At 44.2% G+C, this 25089-nt stretch overlaps 1 protein-coding gene across 2 annotated transcripts; it reads left to right on the top strand.

Moving 5' to 3' along the window:
* The first annotated feature begins 148 nt into the window (after window positions 1-148).
* Window positions 149-25039, top strand: src (v-src avian sarcoma (Schmidt-Ruppin A-2) viral oncogene homolog). 2 transcript variants are annotated; one of them, XM_079176369.1, is made up of 12 exons: window positions 149-525; window positions 14825-15080; window positions 15171-15270; window positions 16851-16949; window positions 17897-18000; window positions 19270-19419; window positions 19514-19669; window positions 20105-20284; window positions 20830-20906; window positions 21012-21165; window positions 21890-22021; window positions 22237-25039. In XM_079176369.1, exons 2-12 carry the CDS (start codon window positions 14834-14836, stop codon window positions 22443-22445), a joined length of 1608 nt encoding a protein of 535 aa, XP_079032495.1. In that variant the 5' UTR covers window positions 149-525; window positions 14825-14833; the 3' UTR covers window positions 22446-25039. The 2 variants fall into 2 exon arrangements, with proteins under 2 accessions (XP_079032495.1, XP_079032494.1); XM_079176368.1 differs by having other exon boundaries at window positions 20830-21165.
* Window positions 25040-25089: the final 50 nt, after the last annotated feature.

Here is a 25089-nt window from a genome sequence, read left to right as displayed (position 1 = left end):
CAGGGACTTCCATGAAACGCCGTTCACCTAAATCAGGGCTCGAGTGTGCACAAAACGATCCCACCAATCAGGGCTCGACAATACGCTGGCGTCTCCGCCCCTGCCTGCCTCTAAGATCACCTCCCAGTGTGTTTTGGTCATGATTCGGTGTTCCCGCACAGAAGCCGACTGTCGGGAGAAGCTACATTTACATATGCTTTTGGGCGTTCTGGTCTTTGTACTTTAATGCAATTAATTGATATGTGAATGGAAGATGTTTTCTTATCCTCGGAGTCATTCCCCGTCATGACCTCACCACCGGACCGCCCCTCCAGTTGAATGGGATTCCTCAGCGCCTCTCTGTCGCTCCTTTTGGCACCGACTGTCTCTTCTTCCACCGCCGCCGCTCCAAGCCGCCGATTTTAGGATCTGTGAGCTGTTGGTTCCTCTTAGCAGTTCATGAATGGTTTGATGCGAGATCCGCCTGTCTGATCGTCAGAACAGCGACGACGCAAAAAAAAACAACCCGGTAGCCTGCGCGTCAGGGTAAGTAGCCCCAAACTTGTTATTTTGGTGAGGGGTGACTTAATGACAGGCAGGGCAGACGGGGTTAAACATGAATGAGAGGTTTGATCCCAACAATGCCGCAGAATTACCCTACTATGTTGTTTGGGAATAAACCCTCCTCTTTAGATTCTGGCGTTACATCTTTATGAGCTAAATGTTCTGTGTGGTATTTGCAAATATACTTTTGCTGAGCTATAAATGATCTGTAGATGGAGGTCACTGTCATTTCTCACTTTTGTGATTCATCAAAAACCATTGTTTTGCCAGCAACTGTACCAGTCTGAGAGTTACAGTGACTCATCAGAGCTTTTTTCTTTTTTTTTTTTAAAGATACAAGCTTAGGCCACATACTGTACTCTACAGTCCCTGTTCTGCAGCATTTTTGGGAACATACAGAGCCTAATCACACAGCACTCTACTGTGCATGTCCTCAATTTTAAGAGGAATGGCTCCCTGGGTGGAAGCCCTTACAAGACAATCTGAAACCTGGCAGCTGTAGGCGCTCTGCAGTGAAGAGTTTTTTATGGGCTACCTGCTGTACTTGTGCTGCTGTATGTGTGAGTGAGACGATCAGAGCGGATCAGAGAGACTGTGTATATGTTTTAAACAGGACTTGCTCTAAATAGTTTGCTTTTTTCACTCAGGATGCCACAGATTTTCCTTCCTTATCCCACGCACATTAAAGACACGGCTCTCATATGCTTAGGATTAGTCTCTCCCACTCAACATGACTCAAAAGCCTAAATATTGACTCTAATGTGGTGGCGACTAATAATAGAGAAGACTCCGTAATTGTATAGTCTGTAATTGATGTTCCTGAGCAGATACAGTCCATATCCTGCCAAATTGTTTGTGTCTTTACATTGTGACATTGGCCTTTACTGTTTATAGGCTGCTGTACACGTCAGTCCTGACTGCTGGTCCAGGATCAGCGCACAGATCTGCTGACTAGAGAATGAAACCTGGTTTAGCGGTCTAGACCAGATTTACTCTTCAGATGTTTGTGCGAGATGTCACTATGTGAGACATTTACTATCACGACAGTTGAGCTACAACACTTCATTCAGCTTGTGTCTCGGCACACACACACACGCACACACACACACACACACACGAACCTGCGGTGGCACTGATGCAGTGTGATTTCAGGGCCTAAAACCTAAATATTGTGTACAAACCCGCAGTAGATTCCAGCTTGTTTGTACTGTGTCTGTAATCCTTTCTGATATCTGAAACATTTCTCCAGAGAGACATCAATATTTTTTATAAAAAATAGAATTGCTATTATATCTGATTGTCAGTAGTGCATTACACTAATCCTCCACAGAGTTTTTATTTTTTTATTTTCCTGAAGGAATTAGGATGTTTGGCAACATGCAGGCAAAAAACACATTCTATCCCGTGGATTCAATATCCTTAAATTGTGTATCAAGCCAATGACGTGCAAACTGATGCTGACCGGGATGAAGCCGTGTCGCAGGTTTTACCATGGCTAATGACACGCATTCTGCTCTGGGCGACGCAGCCGCCCAGTGAGTGAGAAGTGTTACGAGATGGCCCATTGTACTTTCTAACAGCCTGGTTTCGGGCTCCACAGAGGGGACCTAATGCTCCTTGGAATCCCATGAATGCTCCCCAGTGAAAGCTGTCCATGTTTATGTCAGCTCCAATGCGATTGGTGGAAAGTGGCTCTCGTGGCCGAAATTCCTGCTAATTGGCAACGTGGCTGTGGACTGGCCCCTTTGTTCCCCCTTATACTGGAGTGGTCTGTCTGTCAGGGTGATACACTGGGCCTGGCATCAATGAACCGCTTGTTTCCGCAGCTATCCGGCCCTGGAGGAATCGGCGGCTTTAAGACAAGTCGCTTCCACTTTCAAAATTGCCTTTGTGCACCTATTCAGGAAGATGGAAGAGAACCATTTAGGGGTGGTCTATTGAGAGACTTTTTCCCAAGCATCCCAGCCAAGCATGTTGATAGTGATGAGTGTATTTGCCTCTGCCCTGAAGTGAACCGAGCAGTTGCATTTAAACAGACTCCTCTCTAGCGGACGGTTTGCCGAGTTCCTCATTTGATCTAGTGAGTGGCCCACTTTCCTTTAGGTCAGATGAGGATTAATTGGCATTGAGCGCTGAGGACATATTGTAATTGTTTGCGATACAGAGAGAAGGATCTAGCTTATTGGCCAGAGATATACAAAAAACAAAAAAACAAGAGCTCACACACTGCAGGACACAGGATGACTGTAAATGAGTCGGTGCTCTAGTAGTAGTAGTAGTAGTAGTGGTGGTGGTGTGCCTCCTCTTTGTTGAAACAACACATTATTCCCCTTTGGTTTCGGAGTACTTAACAAACAAAACACTTGTCTAATGCCAACGACCCCTCTTTAGTTTGCCAATGAGATGTGCGACAAACTCCAAAGGGAGAGAAAGAGATGCACGAAAGAGGGGCATGAGATTTTGTGATTGATTCCTGCTGACAAAAGCCTCTGAATTTTTCATGCGGCAGATACTAAACTTCTGTCGCTCTGGCCCCGGATTTGGTGCTAATTAGTGCCCAGCCACTTTCAAGGGCATACTGATTGAGCATGGGAATGCCAGTGCCACCTGTTCTCTCACTCTTTCTCCCTGCTTCACATCTCTCCCATCCTGCCTTTATCCCGTCTGTCTCTCTCTCTCTCTCTCTCTCTCTCTCTGTTTGAGCTTTATGTGTCAGTGGCCTACTTTTGTGTCAGTCATTGTTGCCTCCGTTACAGTGTGCGCTTTGTCGGCCACGAACCTAAAGTATCACTTCCATGCTGATTGTACTTTGTCTTTTATTACTTCCTGAATAAGTGACTGCAGGAGAGAAGTTGATGTATACACAGCTCAAACATGTGGCCACAAAGCCGGTTCATTTCACCCAGTAAAGGCAGTTGAATGATAAGGATGCAGAACTGAAGCTCTCCTGACATATCCCTCTGAGTTCTCTGTCAGAGGGGCCTGTGCTTGCTGGCCATTTGAATGAAGTATCTGATAGTAGTTTGATACAGGCAAACAGAGGAGGGCTTATATCCTCCCAGGATCCCATTGACACTTCCTGTCCCTCTGCTCTGGGAACGGGCCAGGGTGACACAGGCCACACATCTCCACTCAATCCACCCACTGTTGCCTCTGTGGAAAAGCGATCACTCTCACACCCTCATTCCCATCGCTCCGTGCACGATTCTTGTGACAGGAAAAGCGTCTTTGGCATTTCGAAAGAAGCCTCTATGTGTGGCTTTGTGTAGGCGCAGCTGTGCGAGCCTGGTCAGGATGATGAGATGCTTAAGAAGAGCACATGCACGCTGCTCTCCCCCCCCCCTTCCTAAAGCGTGAGGCGCTCCATCCTCTGAGATTCACCGTGGGATATGTTGAGATGGGAGCTTTTATGAAAGATCGTTTGCTTGCAGAGACGATCGATCAGGGTCGCACCCAACGTCTGAACAAAACCATATAACGGGAACATATTTGTGTGAAATGTCCTGTTCAAAATATACATGAAGGGATGTGGGTCCGCATTATGATTTCACTGAGCATCGAGGAGCGGAATCGGTGCCTGAATTTATTTATCCCTGTATTTACCATGCTTACTATCACAACACAACACATTTATGTTTCCCTGTACTTGTCTTCACTTGTTCTGGAGTGACTTCCTAACAAAATTTTTTTTAAAAACATGATCAGAGCTGAAACGATTATTTGTTTAATTGATTTTGATGATTGACCAAAACCTCTGCACTCATTGGTGTTTCGAAATATGTGGACTTTCCACCTACTTTACAGGTTCTATTTAAGATGTTCAGGGCATTAATATAGTAAAGATATATAATACATATAGTGGAGTAATGTCTACATGAGCAGAGAATTAAGTCACTCTCGCTCTGTGTGTTGTAATCCGAGCTCTGTGCTTTGTTTACATAGCCGGGCCGGCCCTGCGTGCCTTTTAATGCGTTGTTGTGTCCCACTGGCTAGCTCGTGGCCAGCGCTCTGCAGTGCTCTCATGTGGCTGCTGCAGCTGGTAACCCCGCCTCGACCGATGGCATCGTTGCGGAAGCATAGCGCCCATCCTCCGGTTCCCCCTCCAGATAAACACTGTCGGCTCTGTCGCAGTTGTCTGCGCTTATAGCGCTGTTAGCACCTTTAGCTGCTAGTTCAGCTGTTGCCATCTTGAAAGCAGTTGAGAGGCAATAGATATGCCTTGAATTTAGCACAGAGCTGCTTTTTTTTAGCTGTTGGACTACAAGCACACACCAACATTTCCGTTCTTGACACAGAAATTCAAAACAAAAAGCTGTATTTTTGTTCCAGTATTTTTCATCGCCACCTTTTTGTATCGCAGTTCAGCTCTATTAAATTTGACCGGCACAGGATGTGTTTCCTCTCGGCTTTGACCTCTGCTCTCACCTCTGATGTGAGTCTGGATCAGATACAGAGCAGGGCCATCTTCCTCTTTCTCGGCAGAGGTAGTTAATTGAAGCCACCCCTCTGTTTCGTGTAGACAAGCTCCAACCGCACCACCAAAGCTCTGCTTTTGATTGCCTAGCAGTCAGCGTCTAGTTCCCGGCTTCACCGCCCCACTGAGTTAAATTTGAATATTGAAATCAGCGCCTTCTGAACAAAGGGGTGTATTAAAAGAGATGGAGGAAATCACTCCAGTGTTGGGGGATCTTGCCCTCCAATCTATTATGGAAATGTCATGGCTGGGTGCAGTTATGTTTTGATGATGAAGCGTGACATGGGCGCACTTTAAAATTTGAATCCCAAACCCTGGTGGGTGTTTCACATTTTTTTTTCCTGCTCTTATTTGTTTGTCTCTAAGGAAGCAGGGCTAAGATCTTTGCATCTCGTTTTCAGTTTGAATTCAGCCACAGCAGCTTTAGAAATGTTGATACAGGATGATATAATAATTCTGCATCTGCACAGAAAGTCTGCTGTTCCCTCACTCCTAAAATGTTTTGTAGGGTTCTTTTTTCCCCCACGCTGTCAGTGAAGCCTTATGTTTTTAGTGCAATAATAATAATAGAGATGTTCTTGGAGACACAGAAATGCTAGACTCACCTGATGATCAGCCGCAGCAGTATGACACCCGCCCTGTCATGGCGGGATAAACAACCACAGTGTATGTGTGTGTGTGTGTGTGTGTGTGTGTGTGTGTGTTGCGACCTTGACTCACATTCTTGTTCTTACAACGTGGCTGCTTGATGCTGCTTTCCCTGACAGACGGTGAAGGGAATGTGCTAGGGTGGGTGGCATGTGAGGCTCGGGGGCAGCCCGGGCATCTCGACGGTGTCTCTACCTGCTCCCCGTGCATTCCTGCTTTGGGCTGCGCAAGCGGGAGAGAAGTTGCGACTCGCCTTTTCTTCCACTCTGCATTCTTCTACCATGACTTGGCTCCGTCGCACTGCTGCAACAAACCTGGGAATGTCACAACGCGCACAAACGCACATGCCCACCTGGCTAACTTTCACATATTTGAACATGTTAACATGCTATTAGTTCGCTTTATATACTGATATATATATATACAGTATATATTATAGTCCTCTTGGGTTTAGTTGGACCTTAGATGTTAGGGATTTCTCTTACTGCCTGACTGTGCAGATGAGAAGTTAAATGGTGAAAGCCCTAGGTTACTGAAGCATGAGGCTCTTGGGAGTCAATGCAGACTTGAGCTGATCAAATGCTGCCTCTTTGAAATGTGATGAGAGGGGGCGAATTGAAAGGTTCACTGTAGTTACAGTGCATTTAGTTACTCTGAAGCATTAAAAGCAAAGCCCATATGATAATGCGGAAGATCTAAATTGCATGCTAATGCTGCGTCTCTTGTATATTTGCCATGTGGCGTTCACGACGAGTTTCTCTTGTTTCCTAGCAGCACTAATATTTGGTAAGCAAAAAAAAAAAAAAAGGATGATTTCCCTCCTCATGCGACACAGGGCTGACACGTCAGAGGACTTGAGAGCCTTTATTTTCACCTTTTCCCTCCTCCTGAAAGGATTGGGTAAATTATGGGCAAAGAGTGCTAGAGGGGAGGGGGTGGGGGTGGCCCGAGAGTGAGCGAGTAAGACTGGGAGGAGGGGGGGGGGGGGGGGGGGGGGTTGCCAAAGCCCTTGAGGATTATATTTATCTTCTCTCTCTCTCTCTCTCTCTCTCTCTCTCTCTCTCTCTCTCTCTCTCTCTCTCTCTCTCTCTCTCTCTCTCTCTCTCTCTTCCCCGCTTCTTGTTTGAACACGTGACCACAGCTCATCAGTCTCAGTTTGCTTAATGACCGTGTTTATATGAAAGCAGAGCAAAGGATGTAAAGCGGAGTGAAGCAACACAACCATGGATGTTTGCCGGAAACAGTCAAGCAGATTTCAAGTATTCTGTCTATTCTTGGTATTTATTGCGCCACACGAGGAACAATACGCAGCTTTTCACCCGATCAACACAATACAGTGAACACCCCCAGGTTTCCTGCACGGCAGTCACGGTACTGTGCATGCCACAGATGCCTCAGATCTCATAGGTTTTCAGGAGGAATGATCGCTGCTGCTGCTGTTGGATGCGTGTCTGTATTCATCACAGGCAATAAGGGAACAGCTGAGAGACCTTGGGCTATAAAACAGGGCATGTGTTTTAACATGAGCTTGTTCAGTCTTCCTTTTGACATCATGCTTTCCCCGTCCTTATACACATGGAACTATAAACAGTTTAATTGTGCAATGGTAACTATTGGTTAATGTGTTGCAATTGATTTGCTGTTTTGCAACAAACCTGATGAGCTAAGCAGAGGAAATTACAGTAATGTCCTCAGTCTGTCTCGTCTAAGCTGTGCCTGTCACACCCAGTCTAGGAAGGTTAGTCAAACGTCCCAGTTAAACCACGGGACTTTTTTTTAGGTCTACTCCAGAAGGGAAACATTTGAAGGTAACAAGAGTTTCAAGAACTTCAGAGGTGAGTGTTTAAAAGCAGGACACAATTGACAGGGAAAGGTGCCAAATGATTGTGGTATGAATACACAACCACACTGTGTAAAGTCCCTACCTGGTGAAACTAGACTCTGTACTGTATGACTTGGTCTATATAGATGTCATGTGACTGGACCGAACTGGTCGTCAGTCTGGCAGGGAACATGTTGTATGACATGCGTCCCACTGTGGGGTGGCGTCTTCTCCATTTTTAATCGCTGTGGAACTGGGAAGTGTTGTTTGACACAACGTTGGGGAAGCAGTGGGCGGAGCTGGTTCCAGATGAGCTGAAGGAGAGGACGGAAGATGGAAAGAAGGAAGAGATTACTTATAATCAGGGGGGGGGGGAAGGTCTCTGTAGAGTCCACGTCTCTTCCTGTTAGCTTAGCTTAGCATAAAGACTGGAAACAGGGGGAAACAGCTAGCCTGGCTTTGTCTGAAGATAAGAAAAATTGGCCTATCAGCACCTGTCAATAATGAACATTTGTCTTTTCCTATTTGTTCAAGCCAGTTTGTCAAAGTCCCTGCTCCCGGCCAAGAAATGGTCCAGCACATAACCGCCCGTAAAACCACAAAATTCACGTTTTTAACAAAGGAGATATGACATGCTTTATAGGGGCTATATTTCTAGTCTCAGTGCTAAGCTAAGCAGTTGTCATATTAAGCATACAGACATGAAAGTAGTATCAACTTTCCCATCTTACCTTGCAGAAAGAAAGCACAGTACCACATTTCCCGAAATGCTGAACTGTTCGTTTAACAAACTCTTTCAGTAGGTCTCTCTCTTTTCACTGCAAAGGCCAAGACATCACCTCATCTGAAATGGCCCAGATATTTTCTCACTGAGCCTCAATCCCAAAATAATTTGTTGTATGTCATACTCAGATTAGGAACAGGGGATAACAGAAAATCCATGAACCTACAGTTGGTGCCAGCAGTGTTTGTTGTTTGGAAGTGGACAAAAAAAAATTCCTCTGTAAGCACGGGGTTTAAGATAGAGCGGCCAGCTGCTCAGCTCTACGAGCCCAGTGATGTCATATGATTTTAGAGGTCGGGTTAGCTGTGTGTGGCGTTTGGCAAACAAAAAGGTGATCCGAGCGCACTGTAGGTCGCTGTTTTAGCCCAAATATCAGTGGTGAGAAATGTACACACACACACACACACACACACACACGCACACACACACACACACACGCACACATACACATGCACTCATAGAAAAGGATAAGGGCTCACAGCCTCTGATCCTATTATAGAAGCCAAAACCCTGCAGCCTCCTGAAAGACTGGATAAATGAGTAAACATGAATGTTTTGAATGGGAATCTTCCTTTGGTAGACCCCGGAAATAAATAACAATGGAAAGAATATTTGTCAGGTGATCTCACCTTTTTCTCTCTCTCTCTCTCTCTCACCCCTCCTCTTTTTTCTCTCTCCCAAGAGCTCTCAGGGAGTGACAGATATCCCACATAAGTTAGAGAGATGGAGCCTCTACTAATCTTGTCTTTTTCCTCATCAGATAGGCATGCAGTGTTGTGGCCCATAAAGTCTGTGAGCAACTATACTACATCTGTGTCGTTTGTGGAATGCTTGGAATCGCCTCCATGGCAACGAGCTGTGCGTGTGTGTGTGTGTGTGGAATGGTAAATATTGACTTCACCACCTCCCCATCCCTGTATCTGTCCGTGACAGGAGCACAGGGTGGGGGTGTAGGAGGAGGGGGGGGGGGGGGCAGTACACACACTTTATCCAGGACTCAGCAAAGTCCTGCCATCAGGGGCGTCTGTTTACCTTCAGACCTCCAAACAGAGAGAAGCAGCTCACAGCTCATAGTTTGATTCAGTGTGTACTCGCAATACAAAAGAGCTGCAACCCCACAAGCTTTAAAACATACTCTCTGCTGCTTTGCTACTTCATCTTAGCTCTTTGTGACGATCGGCCTAATGGGGAAGTAAATGGAAAGTATGGATGGATACTAGTCAGTTGCTGAAACCGTTGCTGGGGACGCAGTGGTGTGCAAACACATCCAAGCAGCCATTTCCTCTATTTTATGTTTGTTGAAGGAGAAGAGAGACAAGATGACATTTAACTAACCAGGAACCAGCCCACCTGTTGTGGTTACAGAATGAGTGTCGGGTTACTTTATCAAACTGTATAAGTGGCTTGCAAATTTTTGTAGGTGGAGATTTTATTTTTGCCGTTTTCCCACAGCAGATGGATTTGTTGAGACAAGATCAGCCGAAGGGCTTTGAGGTCTAGCAGCAGCAGCTACAGTTGTAGTGGTTTGACCGGTCTATCCTGTCCTGTCGTTGCAGCGCCCGAGTTGTTTGCAGGGCCACAGATGGAATGTCATCACGCCGTTTGGCGAATACGATTAGGGAATAGATGTTAATAATCTGGACAGAACAAGCAGAGGCTGGATTATGCTACAATGACGCAGGAGCCAAAGCCCCCCCCCCCCCCCCCGTAGTAATTACATAGAGAGCATTGAGATGAAGGAATACATCCGCCAGACATCAGTCACTCACACATGCACCGACTGTATACGTTCCCTGTAGACGCAGACATACATGCACACCATTTTGAACATGTCTGCTCCTGCAAGTACAGTAAAAACAGGACAATATCTCCCTACAGTTTGCCCCCTGTTGTTCACTCCGCTCCCTTAAGAGGACTCGCAGAAGAGGCCTACATGTTGACTTGTCTCCTTTACACTGTACAGGTCATGTCCTGCACAATGGCCACATTCAGGATCATATCATCTTGCTCTTCTGATCCAAAATGTACTTCTTTTTTATTGCTGCAGGTTCCTCTGTATGTATTTCATCTGTCATCTCAAAAGGCAGAGGGCTTCAGACCAATCCCATGTTGCCTGTCCCCAGTGACTCATCATCATATGTGAACGGGGACAAATGAAACAACTGCCATCACGCAGGAACACTTGTTATTCCTACAATGTGACAAAGTGTTAAGACAAAAGTGTCATTGTTGCAATTGTAGTGGTTCAGCTAAAGCTTAATTGTGACCTTTAACCTGCTGCCTGAGGCATTAAAGACCGGCCTCTATTAGTGACGGTAGATTGTCAGAACATGCCCAACCACAGGCCAACACCAGCACTGTGAGGTAGGAGTGAGTGGTCTTTTACTGTAGCTGTCATTGCAACATACAAGCCCTGACACGCTGCGTCACATAGCAGAGTTTCACCGTCTCCCTCAGTATTACTTCAGGTTTGCTTCAGGCTCGTAGTGGGGAATCTCTCATTAAGCCTGCATACAGAACATCTGAGGCAGGATTGTTCAATTTTGATGTCCATGACTATTTGATCCTTCCCGAATGATGAAAAGATTTTTTTTTTTCAACGAGCAAGAGCAGCGGAGACTTGATAACAAAGTCTGTGTTGTTTGGGGAAATGGACCAGTGTCATGATCCTGCCCTGACAAAGACTCCATCAGTGAAGCCTATTAATGGTTGAAAGACACCACCTCTTTTATTCACCTCTTTTATTTCAATGACGGAGATCGTAATTGTTTTCTTTTCATATCAAATGAAAAAGCAAGCAGTACGGGGATATTCAACATCCTGTAGGGGAGAAACAACCCCGGCAGCAATATTAAAAGACTATTCCCATTTACCAAAAGCCCAGGAGACTTGAAGGATTTGGAATTCATTGTCAGATCTTATGCATAATTAAACAAATCCCCCACACACTCAGCCACACACCCCCCCACTTTGCCAGAGGGATTTTTAATGCAGCCCCCCCCGTCCCACCCCCAGACAGTGTGTGCTTGTTACAGTACCTCAGCCCTATTAGGCCAGAATCAGGCTCTCCTTACTATTAGCTACTGATGATACACACACAAACATGATTCCTGCAAAACATGACATTGTTTGTCTTCATGACTTCCTTCATTTCCATATTTCCTGCCGGCTGTTAGAGCTAAAACACGCTAAGAGCTGGCAGCCTGCAAGCTACAGGCCACTTCTGTGTCTTGTTTACACCGCCTGCTGTGAGCTGACAAAAGATGGTTTTGTTGCAAACTGAGTGTGAAGAAAAGCCTGAGACTCTCTTAATGCTCTGTTTGGTGTTTACTCGGTTCGGTCTTCCCTTTCCGGGAGTATTTAATGTATTTGTCTGGGAATGCAGTTTGGGTCAGAGTATTAGGACGCTGCTGGCTAAACAAACCTAATTCTTTTCAACCTTGAAATGTGTGAGTGGCTAAATCATATCAGATGCCATGTTACATGCACAGCTGCTGCCCTACAAGCATTTTCAGCAAGTCAGCATCAGTCACCATTATTTAGCAATGGTCTGTCCACATAAGGCGACAACCCTTGAGTGAAAGAAACATCCGTGTGGAACGGGGAAAGCTTTTACTCGGGCCAACAACCGTAGATGACATGAGCAGCGTCTGCTGTGTTCTGCCTCCGATAGCTTATTAACTATGCAACCAGTCTGCTTTGCCCGGGGAGAACACAGATCACACAAAGAGCAGCTCCCCCAGTCACCCGACATCTTTGTGTCTGCGCTCTCGTGTCTGCCAACCTGCACGCTATGTTACACTTGCTGTGTTGCGACCCCCATTTATGCAGACATGCCCTGGGGGGGAGTGGGGGGGGGGGGGGGGGGGGGGTTTGGTATCGACTGTCCGGCTCCATTGACCCCTCTTCGCTTCCTCGCCCTCCCCTCCCGATTCATGATGCCAACCTAAAATGAGCCCCTCCCTTCCTTTCATTTCTCCTGCTTCCACTTTCTTTCTGTTTCTGAGCAGCACTCGTCTTTTGGATGAGCTTATTGTGCACTTGCACATACTGTACATCCATAGGAATCTCCCAAACTGACTGAAAACCCTTGTCCCCTCTCCCAGCAGATTGCCAGTCTGAAAAACGAGGGGGGGGGGAGCAGGCAAAATGACCGACAATAACCACCGACAGCTTTGCTAATACCCCTTGCGTGGTTAGATAACTGTGCTCTTCTTTGTGCCATGCATTTTCCACCATATGTCACTGCATCGCTCTGACCGCGAGCATGCCTGCCAGCCTGTGTATCAAAGCTCGTGTCTTGTATAGGATTAGACTGTTTGCCTGTGAATGGGAGTGGGCTCATGCATTGGCTGACTCCAATGTCAGATCCAACAGATGTATGGCCTCTTAAATAGCAACAGTCAGGCAGGGTAATGTCAGCTGAGGGCAGCCTGACACTTCCCAGATGCACTCTGACCCTCCTCTGCTTATCAGAAGGGCTCCCTAGCCACCCCCACCTTAGTGTTTTCTGTAAATTAGCATTTCCGAGGGGACCCCCGTGGCTATATCTATCCATGATAGCACAGGCTTGACTCTCTAAATTATCCTTGGCTTAGTGTAATGATTTCCTGGCTCTAAGCTGTTATTAGAGCCACTTCATCAGCCCTTGTAGTCGGGGAAGCTTCAGTAATGAAGATATGCAGAGTCCAAATCCAATCCAAAACTGCCCTCTTGACCTTTTGGTCTGTTCTCATCAGGCTTTGGGAGAGTATCTACATTTCTTTCCATTGCTAAAAACTTACTGATGTTCAACACTGTCATTCTAATGACTCACTTATGCTCACACTGGTTAAACCTTTCTGGACTTCACTGTTTTAACAGTCAGCAACATGAAAAATGTAAGCTATGTTTAATTAGTGTGCTGTCAAATGTTATGGTACTCGTAGAGCACATACATGGATCAGTGGCTGCACAGTAGAGTTGCAACTGAGGATTCATTATCAATTCACGGGTTGATTATTTGTACCGTTAAAGCTGCACCAATCGATTGTTTCAAATTAACAAGGGATCAAATGAGCTATGATGTAAACAGGGTCACTCCCTTGTAGTGATGGAACCACCGAGAGTTATCACCTCACATTTCACACACGTTACAGAGCAGTTTAGCAGCTTTCAGGCAATTCTTTTATTTCATTTTTTTTTTTTTTTACAGTTTTGTTTATTCTCAAGTCTCCAATTGCAGCAACAACAATCAGCAAATAAGCTCTGATTAACCCGGTGTTCCTCTCCAGCAACAAACAACATAGGAAAGCACTTAGCTGCTTAAGAGACAGATATCTTTCGCAGGATTTGGTTGAGACCAAAACAGAGCTAAATAGAAATGACTTATGTTTGTCAGGGTGTCAGAGACATTTATCCAAGGAATTATGATGTTGTTCTTTGTTTGCTGCATGAGTAAATAGGCAAATGTTTGTTTGAGCCCAAGATGATGTCTCCAATTTGCCTGTATTGTCCAAACAACAGTCCAAAGATATTCAATTTACAATAATAAAAAAAATCCTCACATTTGAGAGGCTCCAACCATTGAATGTTTGGCAGGGTTTTTTTCTGCGTCACGGCTCTAGTGATAGAAACAGAGTTACTGCACAGAAGCAAAGTAATGTTCTGCTGTAGACAGGGCAGCAGCAAAACGTATTTTAGCCACCTCAAAGAAAGAACTGCAAAACCATCTATATTGCTTTAAGTGTACGCTGGTTTACCTTGCAGTGATAGGCTGTAGTCTATGTTTCCAACTTGAAACTGAAGCCATTGTCTATGCTCTCGTCAAAGCCACCAGACACCATTGAATAGTCTGTTGGCTATGGAGAGAGCATAGATTAAAAACAACTGCATCATCTCCCTGTGAGAAATGGTAAACCGTCAAAAATATTCAAAATATAGTGTACACTTAAAGTGATGTTGGTGTACCGGGTGGCTAGAATATGTTTTGTTGCTGTCCCCAGCCTTAAATGACTGAAGGGGCGTGGATGTGAATAGGATTTGGCAGGAGATACCCAGCTTGACTTGATAAATAAACTGACTCGTCTTTAAATGATCAATTTCCATAAAGCTATGGACTATGACGCCACGAAATGCTGATGTCTCTTGTATGTGCATCTGTGTCTGACACATGTTCATGCAGGAATGCGCGACGTGTCTGCTGTGTATGTGCTCAGCTGGTGGCAGTAGGGTGAAATGTATCTCGTGTGTGTTTGGAAACCGTGGAGTGGCAGCTGCTCCTCCGTCCGTTGGGAAGTAGTGGTTCATGTGGTCTACATGACACTGTGTCTCAGTGGGTTTAGAGCCGTGGTCTCCATTCCGTCTCTGGTTTCTGCATCTGGCCTTGTGGCAGTCAGAGGAATTTTTCCAGAGAATGTGTTCTGAGAAATTGTCATACGAAAACAAGTCTATCTGACGCAAAATTAATATGTAATTTATGTTTGACGGAGCCGTGAAATGCAATTTCAATCAAGTTCTTTTTTTTCACCTGCGATCTCATAGACTGTTATCTCTATCCTTCAATGCACTACAGGCCTTGGCCATGGGGGGATCCAAGAGTAAGCCCAAGGATGTTGGCCAGCGAACCCGCGGCCTCGAGGGCAACCTCAGCTCTGGTGGAGTGGTTGGCGGCCACCACCTCAGCACCAATCAACAGTCCTTAACACCCAATCGTAGTCCCGCTATGGATGGAGGTCTTGGTGGCAATCAGACCAATAATGCAGAGCTGGCCCTGTTTGGAGGTGTGGACAACAATACTGTCACCTCTCCCAACAGAATCACACTAGCAGGTGAGAACCTCAGCTTTATGCGTTGTGTCTGTGGTTTTACCTGTATGCACAACATGTCTCTGGTAATGGCCAAACTCTCTGTCCTAATAGGAGGCGTGACGACTTTCGTGGCGTTGTATGACTATGAGTCTAGAACGGCCTCGGACCTTTCTTTCAGGAAGGGTGAACGCCTCCAGATAGTCAACAACACGTAAGGAAAACACGGAATCACAGAATGTCCTTTTTCAAGTCAATCTTCGTCACATATACACCCACTGTGTAAAGGATGAGGGATAAACTGCACATAGACACGTCCACAGATTGTCTGTCGGAGTTATTGCTCAGTTGTCTGTTTTACACCCCAAAATGCCTGTCGCCTCTCAGAAACCCACTGTAACCATAGAAACGGGGTTCCTCGGTAGAGCTTGCTGACGCGTTTTCTGCTCAATCTTTGCTTCATTCACAAAAGACCTGACTATACGTCTCGCTGCTCGGCCCACCTCAGTAAGGACGTGGCTATTTTTATTGGTTTATCCCGAGACCCAGTTACACATCAAACCTGTTTGTGGAGAGCCATGCTTGCACTGTGAATCAATAGAGGTGCAGTGAACCATATATTGTAGTGCTGCACCCCCAGTGCTGCTTTCCCACTAACACACTGCTGACCTAGAAGGCAGGAGCTGAGGACAATAGTGGATTATAACTGCATCTGGCCCCTTAAGCCAAGACCTGGATCAGTATTGGGTCAAGTACATCCAGAATACATTAACTATCTCTAAGGTTAGTTTACGGGTAATCACGGTGAAATAAGGTGTCAGGCAGGCTTCTTATAGCTTTCTGATTGGTCCAGTTACATTTTGTAGCCATGTACACTGACCTGATAGGCTTTTATTCTTGTAATTTTGTGCCCCCTGCATGTTTTTCGACCTTTTGCCTCATCATTATGCCCCCCTTGTCTGCAAGTTATGTAATGATTTAAATATTTTAGGGTTGTATCCTTATGCACCATGTTTGTCATATTATGAGTCTGTACTCTGCTATTCTTCAACAGCTCATAACGTGCTCTCTTTCTTTCTTTAACCCCTTCCTTTTCCACCATTTCCCTTTTCATCTCTCTTTTCCATTTCATCACAAACCATCACAATTTTTTTTACAGGAGGAAAGTGAACTGCAGGTTTGTGAAGCTTTCCTGGAATTGTATTTGAATGTGCCGTTTGTCCGTCTCTGTGTTTGTATCACCTGAAGCATACAAAGTACTTCTGCACTGTAATACCACTTCACTAGAAAGGCACAAACCGCATAACTCTGCCCATGCAACCCCTGATCCTTCAGTGAAGTAGTCTGGGGAAGCTGGTGTGAAGCCTTGCAACACTACAATCAATCCAGGTCAACTAGAGGCAATTAATGTAATCAAATGGTAATTTTACTTTGGAAGTGAATCTAGTGCTGCAAAGCTACTCACTCCCTGATTAAGTGTGGCACACAAGCTCCATCCCTCCCTGTTGTCACACCTACATGAATGCATGTTTGTTTATAATTACATAACATCCAAATAGTAGAGATACCAGGGCTTGCATTTATCAAGCTTCTCCAGGAGCCAAGAGCTCAATTACTGTGGGAACAAAAAACTTTTGAGTGGCTACCGAGAAAGCCAAATTATCATTAGCAGCATTTATTTATATTCTGAGACACTTGATAAACACCAGCCCTTAAAGTCAGACTGACTCATTTGTGTTTTTGGGTGTGTGATGAGCCTCGGTGAAGCTGTGTGTTATGGTTTCATCTGTGCAGAGAAGGCGACTGGTGGCTGGCGCGCTCCCTTACCACTGGAGAGAGTGGTTATATCCCCAGCAATTATGTGGCTCCATCTGACTCCATCCAGGCAGAAGAGTAAACCTTTTATTTTTCTTTTTTTTTTCTTGCTGTCTCTTGTATCTGTCTTTAATTAAGCGCACACATGTTTGATTCTGAAGAATTTTCTTGTTTTTTATGTCAATTTAAAATTAGGTCTCAGGGGAAAGTACGACACTTATTTGCTGTCTTGTCGAGAGTTAGATGAGACGATTGAAATCACGCTCCTGTCGGTCTGTTAGATTAAGCTACAGTCAGTGGCTGGTTAGCTTAGCTTAGCATAGAGACTGGAAACATGGGGGGAAAACAGCTAACCTGGCATCCGTCTAAAGGTAACAAAATCCACCTTCCTAAAGCTGTGAAGCTCACTTATTAACACGCTATATTTTGTGTGTATAATTTGTACAAAAACCCAAGTTTGAAAACCTCAATTTGTGGTTGTGTGGTTGTAGAGTCTCAGCTGGTTGTCTGGTAACCTCACGCGGAAGGCAAGATCTCCATTATGCTAAGCTTATTATTACCCTAAAAACATGAGTGGTATCAATCTTTGCATCTAGGTCCCGTCAAAAAAAGCTAATAAGTGTATTTCCCCAAAATGTGCAAGTATTCCTTTAAATGACTGAGGTACTTTTACTGTTTTCTTTTCCTGGGGGACACACACTACTCTACATGCTAACCTGCTTGCTTATACAATCAAGCCACACAAACTACTTTTATACTTTTATAACAACTCAATTTCTCACTTTTCCTCCTGCCCCTCCAGTCATCTCAGACTGTCTCTAGAGTCCAGGTAAGCAGCTGTTGCACTGTAGGCATTAGTATGCATTGCATCTGGAAAGACGAAGTTTTACTACATTTTCTGAAACCATGAGCAACAAACTCACCCTCGCTTCGGCATTCCTTCTCCTCCACCCACACACATCTTCTTCCCCTCACCAACCTGCTCCCTGTGTGTCCCATGTTTTTTTTTATCTCAACCTCACCAGGTGGTACTTTGGTAAAATCACTCGCCGCGACTCAGAGAGGCTGCTGCTAAGTTTAGAGAACAAGAGAGGGACTTTCCTGGTGCGAGAGAGTGAGACCACCAAAGGTAAGAGTGCCTCACACAAAGAAGACTGTCGGTCAGGGTGTCAAACCTCAATTCGCCTCGAGTCTTGACCAAAATATGCTCTTTACATCAAGTATCAAAAATCTTTGTTTGCTCCAGAATTCTTTAAAATAAAAAAAGGGCTTTTCTGGAAGAAATTCCTCAGCGGAGGCAAATTGTTATTCAGATACAAATTCAGATTTTTCAAATTGTTATTTTGATATTTGAATGGAACTCAACTGAAAACATTTCTCACGATTACCAGCCCTATTAAATGGTCAAATGAGTGTTATGACCAAGGGTTTAACACAGGGTATTGGGGAAGTAAGTTTGTAAAGTGAGTCCTGGGAATTTGTGAAAAACCTACTTGCTGCAACTAATACCATTTATTACTGCTCATTTTTTCAATTGCAGTTTTTAAGGGCTCCTATGTGTCATTTTTATTTATTTCTCAAAATAATACTGAATTAAAAAAAGCTTCAGATCTCAACATGAAGCGTGTGACATGTCTTGCCAAAATGCACTGAGGAGAAGCAAGCAAATTCTGTCAGGCATTAAGACATGTCGCCATGCTGTCCTCTGTGTGCCACGCTGTGTCGGCGTGGGTACAGAAGAGAGACGAAGCGGGCAGATGGGAGAAGGTTGGATGAGACGCCTGTGGGACTCAGTCTGCAGACAGTTCTGATAAGCAGCTGCAGCAACGCTGTCCCCACAGGTTTAGCTAGCTGTGTGTGTGTGTGCGCGTGTGTGTGTGTGTGTATGTGTATGTGTGTGTGTGTGTGTGTGTGTGTGTGATTTGTGTACACATGTACATTTCTGGTTTCCCGTAGTGTCCTAGTATTGGATATCTATGTATGCCCCGCATAGAATGGGAAAAGGGACACGGTGGGGAGGGATGAGTGAGTGGAGAGGTACTGGGTGGGTGAGCCCGACAGAATTAGGTCAGTGTGGAGCTGAGGCTGAGGACTGTGCAACCACAGGCCACATCACCCAGTTCAAACATTCAGAGCTCTGGGATTCATGCCGTTTTATTCGTCTGACTGACGCCGCCCTCTAGTGGCGCAATAGGCACATTGTCACCCACCAAAAAAAGACTAATTTCTCCTTTTAATATCCATTTAAACAATTTGATCACGCCATTTAACTTACTTTTATGTTTTTGTGATGTTTCTGATAGATTAAATATTTTCGTCCCAGATTGTTAGAATAGTTTATACTTGTAGTACATTTCTACTTGCCATGTATCAACATATTCGCTCTTCTTCTTTCCAGGTGCCTACTGTCTGTCTGTATTGGACTATGACAACACCAAAGGGCTGAATGTGAAGCACTACAAGATCAGGAAGCTGGACAGCGGAGGCTTCTACATCACATCACGCACACAGTTCAGCAACCTGCAGCAGCTTGTCAACCACTATCGCAGTGAGTTCATATTGTCATTTGAAGATTATTTAGGGATTTGGAAGGAAGCTGGATTTCCTTTTTTTCACCACATGTCTTCTCTTGTGTCCCCCAGAGCACTCTGATGGGCTGTGTCACAGTCTGACAGAGATCTGTCCGGTGCTGAAGCCTCAGACTCAGGGCTTGTCCAAGGATGCCTGGGAGATCCCAAGAGACTCCCTCCGTCTTGACCTCAAGCTGGGACAGGGCTGCTTTGGAGAGGTCTGGATGGGTAAGCCGTGCTTTGATCTATTTATTGATTAAAAACCCCAGTATCTCAGAAAGTGCTTCTGCTGGTTTTCTGTCATTCTGTGGAGACATTTGCTCTTATTGAAAAAGGAAGTTGCAAGGCACACTTCCAGTGAAATATTAACAAACTGATTGAAAACATTATCTCCTTTCGAATTTTTTCCGCGTATACGCGTGGTGTTTAAGTGTTATAGCTACTCGCAATCTTTCCTCATACCCCCTGGCAACTACAGAAGTGTCCCATGGGATACATGTAGCACCGGTTGGAAATCACTGGTATAGGATTTGTTCTATCCGTCTAGCAGTGTTGGTCATTTGGTTTCACATGACTTTATGCTAGAAGCTAATAATTGATTGCCTTGTAACAATCAATAGCGATGTGACTCTCATCACTCTTTTTTTTTTTTTAAATATCCAGGAACCTGGAACGGGACAACACGGGTGGCAATAAAGACTCTGAAAACCGGCACTATGTCTCCTGAGGCCTTCCTCCAGGAAGCTCAGGTCATGAAGAAACTGAGACATGAAAAGCTGGTTCAGCTCTATGCTGTGGTGTCCGAGGAGCCGATCTACATCGTCACAGAGTACATGGGACAAGGTGAGCTAGGATTCATCACACTTTAACATATAAACATGTTTACAGTAGAACTCAAATGTTTTTCATTATATATATGTATATATATAATTATATGTGTATATGATATTAAATAGTTGTAGCCTAGTTAAAAATGTATTTGAGGTAATGCATCTACTGAAAACCTGCATGACTGCAAGGACTTCTTTATGACGGGAGCCAATCAAAACCAAGTCAAACTATGATGTGCTAACTGACAAATATATTTTAAAAATTTTATATTTTCTCAAAATGAAGAGAATATAAAAAATACACATTTTGTCACTTTGAGCCCCAAGCAGAGCACCACATCGCTCCATTACAAAGAAGGCAGACATCTCTGCAGGCGATCTTCAAAACTAAGCAACTCACACTTAGTAATAATAATTGTATTATGTACACCTCATTATGTATGTACTTAAATAGAATAATACATGCGTAACACATCAGTAAAGGGACACAGTATAAAAGCTGAAATGACCACAACAGCTCCAACAATTGTACAAACCTGCATGTGTTTCTGTCAACAGGTAGCTTACTGGATTTCCTGAAAGGCGACATGGGGAAAATGCTCCGCCTCCCCCAACTGGTGGACATGGCTTCACAGGTCAGCACAAATAATTTGCTGCCGCATCACTTAAATCGGTTAAAAATAGTATTTCTGGTGTCTTCTTTCAGTGCAGACAATCACAAAGCTGTGTCTCTTTCTCAGATTGCTTCAGGGATGGCTTATGTGGAGAGGATGAACTATGTGCACAGAGACCTGAGAGCCGCTAACATCCTGGTGGGAGATAATCTGGTTTGCAAAGTGGCTGATTTTGGTCTGGCTCGCCTCATTGAGGACAATGAATATACTGCGAGGCAAGGTGAGACCACAGGAGGGTGTTGTTTTTTACTGTTTCTCAATATAGCGCAGTGGTTCCCCACCTGCTTAGCTTGTGACCAAAATGAAGTTATATCATCACAGGTTATGAGCAGTTCAACTAAAGAGTGATTTTTCCCTTCAGCATGTCTAGTTTTAACATTTTCTTTAGATCTGAAGAGGTGAAAGTATCCAGTATATTAAAAATAATCATTTGAAAAAAGGATTTAAAAAATGTTGTGCATCAGAGGTGTTGTTTTCTTTCTCATCCCTTTGATCATCTCACAACCCCTCAGATGTGTTTCCACAAATCCAAGTTGGGAACTACTGATAGGATCCAGGAAACTTTATAATTTATGCAGCAGGTGCCTTTGTGCCTTATCTTTTTTGGCTTGTCCATTCTCGAGAACGCAATATCTCAGGAACGCCTTCAAATTTGGAACAAACGTCCTCCTGGACTCAAGAACTGATTAGATTTTGATGGTCAAAGGTCACTGTGTCCTCACAAAACACATGTTTGGCCATAGCTCAAGAATGCATATGCTATTTATCACAATTTCACACAAATATTTAATCGGATAAAATGATGAAGTGATGACATTTTAGACAGACATGGATGTAAACCGCAACATGATTGCTTGGCAGAGGCGTATAACCGCGAGGCGGTAATTCTAGTCTCTGCTAAAATGATCTCATTCTAACTTGATGATAATCCTGTCCTCTTGCAGGAGCCAAGTTCCCCATCAAGTGGACGGCTCCCGAGGCTGCTCTGTACGGCCGCTTCACCATTAAATCTGACGTCTGGTCCTTCGGGGTCCTGCTGACTGAATTGGCCACCAAAGGCCGAGTGCCCTATCCAGGCAAGGATCGTTTTCTTTAACCCATTTTTTCAGTTCGAGAGATTAACCTGCATATTTTAGGTTGAGTGTTTTTATTACAGAGACTCGGTTACTGACATCACGCTCCACCAGTCCAACAGCATAACGATTTATGACTGGGACTATATTGGTCATAAGAAATGATATGGTTCAAATTGTGATTACGTGTTTCTTACATCATGCCTTTGCTCTCCCAGGTATGGTGAACCGGGAGGTGTTAGACCAGGTGGAGCGTGGCTACAGGATGCCGTGCCCAGCAGAGTGTCCTGAATCCATGCATGAGCTGATGCTGACCTGCTGGAGAAAAGAGGCCGAGGAGAGGCCCACCTTCGAGTACCTGCAGGGCTTCCTGGAGGATTACTTCACCTCCACAGAGCCTCAGTACCAGCCAGGAGAGAACCTGTAACTGGGCTGAACACGGAAATGTGCATGCGTCCTGCATGCGCAAAACTGAGCATGTGCATCTACTCCCAGAGTGCATGGACAAGTATGTGTCAGGGTATGTAAGTACTGTATAACGGGGCAGAGAGCCGACTGCATTCTGGGTACTGTCAGTTACTCTCTGACATCAAGTAGTATCAGTGAGTATCATGAAACCAATCGGCAACTTTCAGTTCCTGCCTCTTTCCAAAGTCATTGTCATGCTCTTCAACATGTCCGCTCTGCTGGAGTAAAAGACTAAACTGTGGTATTATTTTGAGTTTATTATACAGTACTGTGTTATTCTATTTGTCAGTCAAATCAACACCCTGCACATCCAAGCAGGTCGTTCTACCTTCCTTGTGTTTTTAAGGCGCCATAATAATATACATTCCCCATGCACTCTTCCTGTGTTAGCTCACCTGACTGATCTTGTAGTTTGCCAGCTTCAACATTGCAAGTGACACCAGACTATGACGTAAAAGACTGCATATGGGTCAAACATGGGAGTCCAGAGAATGAATGTTGGATACAAGCGTTGCCCTGCTCAAAGCCCGTCTTCGGGATGTCTATTTTCACTAAATTTTCTTTGGGGTACCAACGTGCTCAGAGTCTGTCTTCCACTTTGCCACTTGACAAGCAACTATTTGGAACATACAATAATTTGCCAGGACGTTGTGGGTTTTATTTTGTTGTTAGACCTGGATCACCTGGAATATATGCAGGTGAACGATTTGACTTTATAATCATGCTTCCGCTGTGCGACATTTCAGCTAGCTTTCCGACCCGCTGTGAGATTAAGTACCAGACTAACACCGTTGATTCCCATAAGAGTGTGTAGTCTCACTCCCCAATTGGACGAATTGGTGTATCGCTGTGACCAACATACAGCTAAACTCAAAGAAGAGAACAAGCAGAGTCTATCTATTTTCTAATTGTGACTTTTCTTACAAACAAATGGCTACTGATCACTAATGGTCGTCTCAGGATGGAGAAGACTAGAATTCTGCTGCAAGGATTTTTGTGCCATGGAAAATCTCTTTTGTACTCTCTTCTACTGTGTAAAAGTGTATTTTACTACTCTACTTTTCTTACAATGAAGTTTGAGTTGTGTAAGCAGTTCTTCCTTAAAGGACAATCCACTGTTTTGAGATCTTGCACCAACCGGCTCAGCAGCATGGTTTCAAGGTGTTGATTTGTGTTCAAGCATTCAAATTAAAATCAGGTGACTCTTCTTGTCTCTATTCTGTTCTGACCTTCATTAATATGAAGATTTCTATCTTTAATCAGCCTCAGTATTTTCCTATTCAGCGCATCTTTGTGCACAATCGTACACTGGAGATATTATGTTTCTGTGATAAATGAGCAACAGAGCGATGGTTTTGCCTCCTTCCAGCCTGTATGGAGCAGACCTTCCCATAAACACAGCATGTACAGCAAATAAATTGGCATATTGAGACTTAATTGTAAATATCCTTAATGCTAATATTTTTTTTGTATATATCATCTTTATAATTTATTCCTTTTAAAAATAACCCAATTGTTTATTTGACTTTTGGCGTCATCATTTAAACTTTAATGTTTATGGTACTTTCATGGGTTGAATAACATAACGATAACGATATAAATATATATTATAGAAACACAAATGTTCTTTCTTTGTGCTCGTATTTCTGTGAAACGTATCTTGGTTGTACATTTTCAATATGACTGACAGAATTGGTGAGGAGAACTGCTCCGCATCCCCTGACTCACAACAGTTCTGTCTTGCCAGATACTGATCATCTACCAGCATCACTCCTTCCCATAATACAATCAAAACCACAAATGTTTACATCGTGATCATCTTTAAATCATGTTGGTGCTGCTTCAGAGGCTGGTAAATGAGCAGGTAATCAAATGTCATTCTTGTTAAACATTTTTGGTTTTTTTCTGGGTACACCTGACCAACATTGAGTGTGTGTGTGTGTGTGTGTGTGTGTGTGTGTGTGTGTGTGTGTGTGTGTGTGTGTGTGTGTGTGTGTGTGTGTGTGTGTGTGTGTGTGTTTGTGTGTGTGTGTATGCTGCCATTCTCTGCGCCCACAATCGCTCAATGGTTTGATCGACATCTCCAGCTTGTGGTTCATAAAGCGCTACTCATTATGATTAAATAACTCCATACAGAAAATGATTTGGCTGTCATGAAGTGAAGGAGTTTGATATCTGGGAGGCGTACTATGTCCCGTGGACATATGCCACAATGAATGCATTGACCTGCATGGGTGTAGTCAGGTGCTCTGGCATCGTTCCCTTATATCCCTGACCTGCCTCACTCAATGCTTATGAGCAAAAGTGCACGAAAGTGATCATGTTATTTTGTATGCAGCCTTGCTTACAAGCCAGGGTTATTTCCTGTTGGGTTCTGTGGGTCTTCTCTCTGGCTATGCAGATATTTTTTAAATCTGTGATATTCCTATATATATACTCTTTTCTACTGTATCCAATGGGAATTTTCAGATAAATAGCTCTTTGTTAAATCCTACTGAATATTGTTCAAATTTGAAAGTATGTTTGAATAAAATTTGTATATTGCCAACTGTATCCAATCGTGTTTATGAACTGAATGAATTCTGTCTCGAGTGTCAAGTGAA

The sequence above is a fragment of the Pholis gunnellus genome (genome assembly GCF_910591455.1).
Source record: "Pholis gunnellus genome assembly, chromosome: 2".
NCBI lineage: Eukaryota > Metazoa > Chordata > Actinopteri > Perciformes > Pholidae > Pholis > Pholis gunnellus.
The sequence above is the reverse complement of the archived record's forward strand: the minus strand, read 5'-3'. Positions and strand labels throughout refer to the sequence as shown.

What these genes read in the sequence shown, in the direction of transcription:
- src (XM_079176368.1), top strand. Translation starts at nt 14,834, where the DNA reads ATGGGGGGATCCAAGAGTAAGCCCAAGGATGTTGGCCAGCGAACCCGC. An exon ending in CAACAGAATCACACTAGCAG is followed by an intron (nt 15,081 to 15,170) that starts GTGAGAACCTCA and finishes CTGTCCTAATAG; the next exon opens with GAGGCGTGACGACTTTCGTG. An exon ending in CTCCAGATAGTCAACAACAC is followed by an intron (nt 15,271 to 16,850) that starts GTAAGGAAAACA and finishes TCATCTGTGCAG; the next exon opens with AGAAGGCGACTGGTGGCTGG.